Below are 7307 nucleotides of genomic sequence, written 5' to 3' on the forward strand. Positions count from 1 at the left end.
TTCCTAGTCAGCCAAGATCCTGAGAATGGCGTAGATAAGCTTGAAAATCTGGGAGCCAGTGGCTAAGTATCAGCAATCCTCTTTTTTGAGCATTAACAGTAGAAACTACATAGTGGAAAATTTTCTCTTCCTCCCACTACTCCCACCCAAGTGCCAAGAGCACTCCCTCCAAAGAAAGAAAGGGAAAGTATAAACTTCATACCTTCTATAGTTTCTGTACTTCTCCTAGCCTTTTCCCATATATTATCTCACTTGATCCTCAAATCCCCACAGCTGTAAAGACTAGGGCCCTGAGAGGTTAAGCAGCTCACTCTGAGAAACGAAGCTGGTTAATTGGCAAAGCCTGAGCTGGACCCAAGTTCTCCTGATTTCTGGTCCTATGCGCTCTCCACATCATGGTGTATTTGCAGGCAAGATTGTTTGGAAAGCAGCCCAGACCCTTTTTTTGTTGTTGATGATACAAGTTATGTGCAGACCTTGGGTTTATAAAAGCAACGACAAATTGAAAAAGAGAAGATGGTAACTACAAAGACCCCACTTATATCCTTCTAGAAAAGTAAAATTGACAACACAGAATTGCGTCTGTAATAGAAGAAAAGCTTTCATTTCTTTTCGCACTGTCGATGAGTAATTCCAGACATTGAAACTCAAAACATCCCCTAGTTCCTCTTTGTAGAAAGCCTCAAGTTACAAGTCAGGAAGCGAAGGTCTTTTGCTTCATTATTATTTTGAAGTGAAGATCTGAACCTGAGTTGAAACAGGATCTGGTTATGCAGAGAGGAGAAATAGACTGCTTGGTGGAGTGAAAAAAACAATCATTCTATTAGAATGTTTAACATCTTTAAAATCACATTAAGGACAAAGCTAACATTTTCCCAACTTGTATAGTCAGTTATTGCTATTCAGGGATACATTATCAAAACGGGGGGTTGGCCAAGCACCTAGTTTTTCTTTCTTCTCCCTATGTTTTGCTGACCACAATATGATCACTTCAATGCTGTTAACACCTCCACTGTCTGGTAAAAGTTGAGTGTCCAGACTTCTGAAAAACTCATTAGCTGGGAGACAGTTGAAAGTCTGAGAGTATTTGAAGAAAGCCACTAGAAAGTAAATTAAATCATTCTTCCCAGCCCACTTCACTTTTCTGACCAGGAGGGTTCTATAGCTACTCTCGCTACATGTTCTTCATGGGTACCCTAAGTCATCATAAAAAAGTTAAAATGTTTTCAAAACCAGGAACATTTTCCATGGGATTTGTTTTCCACACACATTAATGTATATTATGGGCACTGTCCTAACTGCTCCCAGCTTCTTTTATTTTTGGCAATATATTCTTTTAAATGTCTATGGGAAAATGGTACAAATGTGTTTACAAAATTTCAACATCTGAAGAGTGATTATGCTTCATTATCAAAATAACCTTGAGGCCGGGCACGGTGGCTCACGCCTGTAATCCCAACACTTTGGGAGGCCAAGGTGGGCAGATCACTTGAGGTCAGGAGTTTGAGACCAGCCTGGCCAACATGATGAATCCCCGTCTCTACCGAAAAAAAAAAAAAAAAAATAGCCGGCGTGGTGGTGCAGCCTTTAGCCCTGCTACTCGGGAGGCTGAGGCAAGAGGATCGCTTGAACCTGGGAGGCAGAGGTTGCAGTGAGCCAAGGTCACAACACTGCACTCCAGCCTGGGCGACAGAGCAAGACTCCGTCTCAATTTAAAAAATTAATAATAATAACCTTGAGTCCCCATTATGCCAGATAAATGAGTGACATTGTTTTACTTAGAATACAGGACTGAAGACTGCCCTGTCACACGTCCTCAGCATTGGTGTATATTGTGCCCTCCCTCCACATCCTCCCCAGGCCTCCCTGCCTGGCTGACATGGCTCACACAGCTTCCCTTCTCTTTCTGTCATCGTCTTGGACTGCTGCCCAATCCCTGGCTCTCACCTTCAAGGGTGACCTTATGGCTGGAACGAGGACTGGAGAAGAGCCAATGGGGCAAGGCCAGTATAGCTTCAAGGAGTGAATCCTGGAAATAAAGGTAAGTTCACTTAACTTATTAATAGTTCCAATAAAATGCTAGATGGGCTGGAAGGTAAGACCCAATGCCTTGAATGAGGTTTGTGTGTTATCAATGCATTTAAGTGACTGGTAATATATTTGTCTTGCTATCATTATCAGAGAACCCAGCTGTATTTAAGCAAACTGGCTTACTTCTAAGAGATGATTTTATGTGTGGTTGATGAAGCCCAAACAGCCATCATCAGATATAAGCATTTCAGCTGTAAGCAGGGAAGTTTCTGACAACCTTCTTGAGACAAGGAGAATAAATCAATATAACACACACCTCTAACTTTACCCATCATTGGTTAAGATTGCTCAGTTCAAGAATTTTCTCTTTGACTTCAGATTTACACTATTTGGTGGCTTCCTTGTCTTTTAATAAGCCACTTTAAAAAAGTTATTGGCTAGGTGCAGTGGCTCACGCCTGTAATCCCAACACTTTGGGAGGCCGAGGCAGGCAGATCACTTGAGGTGAGGAGTTCGAGACCCTCCTGGCCAACATGGTGAAACCCCCGTCTCTACTAAAAATACAAAAATTAACTGGGCGTGATGGGGCACATCTGTAATCCCAGCTACTCAGGAGGCTACTTGGGGGGCTGAGGCAGGAGAATCGCTTGAACCCAGGAGGCAGAGGCTTCAGTAAGCCTTGATTGTGCCACTGTACTCCAGGCTGGGTGACACAGTGAGACTCTGTCTCAAAAAAAGTAAAATAAAAACAGTTATTAAGGTGGCTTCTAAAAATGAGGTTTGATAATAGCTAAAAGTGATGGGCCTTAAAGGTTTTTTAAAGTGCATCCTGAAAAACTGCATTGTGATCTTTGAAAGTGCTTCAGAAATAAGAAAAAAGGAGGGATAAGTAATAAAGTAGGTATAACTTTTGAAACACTTGAAAAAACAACCCATTTAGCCATATAAACATTTTCTTCACCCACAATCACACGTATCAAATTGGAACTGGTTATATAGATATAAATATCACAACCACCCAACCCCCAAATCCAAACATCATTTCCAAAAGCAAAAGAAAAAGGATTCGTTCTCCATATGGTACTGGGTCTTAAGGCGGGAATCTTCTGAGAGAAGAGTCTTGCGTTATTGTTTAAACAACCTTTATTACCTGCCTCTGACATTCCCCAGGGTTACAGAGCAGGGGACATCTGAGCCTCAAGTTCCACGGATGAAGCAGACACTGCAATAACAGCTGAATCAATAGAGGAGAGGCATTTGGAAGTACTGGGATGATACACCCAGTAATGGTAACCCTCAGCAGAAGATGGCATAGCTACCAAAAATCAGGCAAGTTACCACTGGGATGAAAACTGGGGAGGCAAGAAAACCATACAGTTGGAGTCATACATCATTTCCCTCCCCGTTGAGCACTCCTCCCCCTTCCGTCCCCCATTAAGTTCATTCTATCCCACAGACTGGTCCTAGTGTCCTGTTAGCTCCCTGCTGAAAGAGAGAGGGAGGGAAAAGATGTCTGAGGTCTCTTCATTTCCTTTGTCTCTGTCCCTAAGGCAACTGGAAGCTGGAGCTGCTGCAGTCGGCCTGGCAAGCCCGTTGGCTCTGCAGAGTGAGCAGTCCCTGGCAGCCCCTGGAGCAGCTGCCAGTTAGACGGCCCAGAGTTCTGATAGAATGCATTGCTTCAGTTCAATGCCAAGTGTTGGACGTGTTGGATTCAGTTCCCAGAGGGCTGGAGAGTGCTGTCAGGGCTGTCTGAAGACAAGAGAGCAGAGGCAGTTTAGTGCAGTTGGATGTGCGGGGTAGGGGTGGAGGCGCAGGGGTGAAGAGGGAGAAACTGGCCAGGAATGGGTAAGGTGGTGCTTCTCCTTCCAGGGCCTTCCAGACAAGGTCTCCTGGCCTCTCACCATTATCTAGGCCTCAGATGAGGCGAACCCTGGAAGGGAGTTGGGGGTGGAAGGCGGGAGGCGCGCCCAGGGATGAGCGAGATGAGGAGGGCGCGAACCAGCAAGTGGGGCTGTGGTTTTAGACCCGCTCAGGGCCCTGGGCGAGGGCAGGCAGCCCCCCGGAGGCAAGCTGGCGGCGACCCTCGGCCTGGGAGCCCGCGGCAGTCTCGGCGTCGGCGGTCAGGGCGCCTCCCGGGGCCCATTCGTGCTCGGCGCAAGCCTGGGACAGCTCCCCCTTGGCCTCGACGAGCTTACGGGAGCGGGTGTAGGCCAGGATGAGGCCTCCGGCCAAGCAGGCGTAGAAGATCATGATGAGCAGGATGTAGAGATAGGCGTCGTCGCCCTTGGCGCTGGTCACCTCGCGGCCCACGAAAGGGTCAGGCACGACCCCCATGCCCATGCTGGGGCCAGGGCCAGCGCCCAAGCCGCTGGCGTTACCCCGGTGGTGCAGCTCGAGCAACAGGCGGCTCAGAAGGGTTCGCAGCCGCTGGCTCTCGCTGCAGTTCATGGCTTTCGGGGAGTGACACGGCGGCTCCAGGACGCTGCTGACCTTTCCCCCTGGACGAGGGGAAGCGAGCTAGCGAGCGGGCCGGCCGGCGGGCAGGGCTCAGCGGCGGAAACAGCGGTGGCACCCAGCTCTCCGGCGAGCGCGCAGTGGCTGGGGGTGCGGACCGCGGGGCCTCCTTATTCCCTCACTCCCGCCCCTCCTCCCCTTCCCCACCACGCCCCCTCCGGCCGGCGGCCGCCTCTTCCCAGGCTCTGGCTGTCTCGCTGCTCCAGGGAAAGGGGACAGCTGGTGGGGGGAGGAGAAGGGGACAAGAGTGGGGGCGAGGCTGGGAGACGGGCGGAGGGGGCGGGGGCTCGGAATGCACGAGGCCACAGGCAGCAGAGGCTGGCAGGGCAGCTTGCTGGGGCCAAGCCTGGACCCTGGGCTGCGGAAGAGAATTCCTTCCAAGTTCTGGCCACCTGCCCTGCAGGCCAGGCTTTGGCCCAGATACAGCATTTGGCCCCCTAAGGCAGTTCTGCCTTGGGGCGCTCAAGGGAGAGGGCAGACGCCTTTCCGCAGCAGAGACCCCTTGTCCACATTTTATGGAAGTTACTCCCATATACAAGGACCCAGGCCTATCTTTCTAGTCCTCATTCCTTTCCTTTTCCCCCCGCCCCATTTCTCACCCCCCTCCCACCTTGTCGGAGGAGAGCATCTTATTCAGAAGATGCTCAGGCTGAATTTGGTGACTGAGTGCTCAGGCACCTGGTAGAAGGCCAAGGCAGAGTAGAACTCCCTGGTTATCCAAAATGGTTTCTGGTGATATAAGTGATATTACACCTTCTTGGAAGCACCCCTGCTCTGATGTCCTATGACACTTTTTGAAAAGTCAACACATCTTAGCACATGAATGTACTATTCATAATGGGAGCCTGTTTCCCATGGGTAAGTAAGCCATCTTCCCAGAAGTGAAACCAAGTTCTTCCAATAAGAGTAGCATGCACATTTTAAGAGGCCTTTTGACTACACTCTGTGGATATCTCGGGATCTGAAAACTGCCAGTTCTACAGAATATGCTCACCCTACTCCCAGTTAGGCCAGCAAACAGCTATGTGCCTCTCTAGACTTGGTAACAGGTCTAGGCCCTAATGGCTTTTAGGGCAGCCATTTTTTTCTCAGACTGTCTTTTTTTAGGGGAAAACAAGGCACCAAGACAAAGATCAGGCCAGATATGATAAATTAGAAACAGACTGAGCTTCACAAAGGAAAAGGGTTGGTTTGTAGATGGTGGGGTAGAAAAAATGAGATAGTGCTGGCTGGGTCTGGTTGTCCACAGTTGCCAAATGAGAGCAGAAAGCAAGAAAAGTGTATGACCTTACGCACACCTTGAAAATAATGCTGCCTGTTCAAGACCGTTCAGTCCAGGGACCATTCAATCTATAGGTGCCATGGGTTAAAAAAGGAAGGTTTTCCGATGCCTCTTCCACAACCGTTCTTCAGCCCACCATCCACCCAGGGGCTGTAGCCTTCCGTGTGCTCAGGTGAGGTTGGCACCAAACTGAATCCAGGGTCTCAAACAGAGCCTTGCTTCACAGCCTCTAAACAGGCTTCAGAGACATTCCACATGACCCTGACACTGGCTCTCTTCTAATCACCTTGCCTCAATATTCTCACCTCAGAGGGGCTCAGGAAAGAATTGTTAAAGCAACTTGGCAGGATGAATGCCAGAGGACACAGCCAGAGAATTTTCAAAGCACTACTAACCTAGTGATATGACTGTTGAGCTAAAAAGACTTCTCTTATCTGTTAAAACAGGAGTCCCCAACCTCCCAGGCTGCTGGACGTTGGCCTGTTAGGAACCAGCCGCACAGAAAGAGGTGAGCAGAGGGCAAGGGAGCATTATCGCCTGAGCTCCACCTCCTGTCAGATCAGCAGTGGCATTAGAGTCTCAGAGGAGCTCAAACCGTATTGTGAACTGCGCATGCCATGGATCTACGTTGCATGCTCTTTATGAGAATCTAATGCCTGATGATCTGAAGTGAAACAGTTTCATCCCGAAACGATCCACCCCTCCCCAATGTCCATGGAAAAAATTGTCTTCCACAAAACCAGTCTCTGGTGCCAAAATGGTTGAGGACTGCTGTGTTAAAACATACCTAGAAATAGCTAGGGTTTTTTTTTTTGTTTTTTTTTTTTTGAGAGGAAAGGAGGAAGAAACCCCTTTACTGTAACATAAAAATAATCATTTAAACTTGTTTTCTAATTTCAACAGCCTTATGAGCTAATAGGATTCTCATTTTCCAAAGAGGAAACTGAGGTTCAGACTGGTTAAGTAGCAGGACTGGAATTATAAAGTTTGACCTTCTTCTCAGTCCTCACACATTACTTGTGTCACATGGGTGGTATTCATGAGCTACCTCCATTGTCCTACCTCTCCCTCCTCTTGAACCTTCTAGAGTCCAGTGCTTTCTGCCAAAACTGCTTTCTGTAAGTCAGTTCACCAGTGACCTCCTGGTCAAATTCAGGGGTCTCTGCTCCCTTTGCATCTTTGACCTCGAGGATGAATTTGAAACCATCAACCACCCACTCCTTCCTGTAAGTGTCCTACCCTTGGCTCTTGTGGCATTGAATTCTCAAGTTTCTCTTCTTATCTCTCTGACCCATCATTCTCTGTCTCCTTTGCTGGCTCCTCTTCTTTCCTCCTCCCATTAACTGTTGGAATCCCCAAAGACTCAGTCCTCAGCTATTCTCTCTCAACACCCATCTCCTTGAAGAGTGTCTCTTACATGGTTTCACCTACCACTTGGCATACATTTAGCCAAATTTGAATCTCTAGCTCTGATTCTTGG

General features: G+C 48.2%; 1 protein-coding gene across 1 annotated transcript; it reads right to left on the minus strand.

Moving 5' to 3' along the window:
- Positions 1-3189: 3189 nt before the first annotated feature.
- Positions 3190-4609, minus strand: KCNE5 (potassium voltage-gated channel subfamily E regulatory subunit 5). Its single transcript, XM_032757447.2, has 2 exons — positions 4031-4609; positions 3190-3780 (listed from the first exon to the last, which is right to left on the minus strand). Exon 1 carries the CDS (start codon positions 4477-4479, stop codon positions 4051-4053), a length of 429 nt encoding a protein of 142 aa, XP_032613338.1. The 5' UTR covers positions 4480-4609; the 3' UTR covers positions 3190-3780; positions 4031-4050.
- Between the last annotated feature and the right edge of the window lie 2698 nt (positions 4610-7307).

The sequence above is a fragment of the Hylobates moloch genome, unplaced genomic scaffold, assembly GCF_009828535.3.
Source record: "Hylobates moloch isolate HMO894 unplaced genomic scaffold, HMol_V3 SCAFFOLD_7, whole genome shotgun sequence".
Lineage (NCBI taxonomy): Eukaryota > Metazoa > Chordata > Mammalia > Primates > Hylobatidae > Hylobates > Hylobates moloch.

Bases quoted from the DNA above. Each gene is read 5' to 3' on its own strand.
- KCNE5 (XM_032757447.2), bottom strand. From the start codon at position 4,479: ATGAACTGCAGCGAGAGCCAGCGGCTGCGAACCCTTCTGAGCCGCCTG.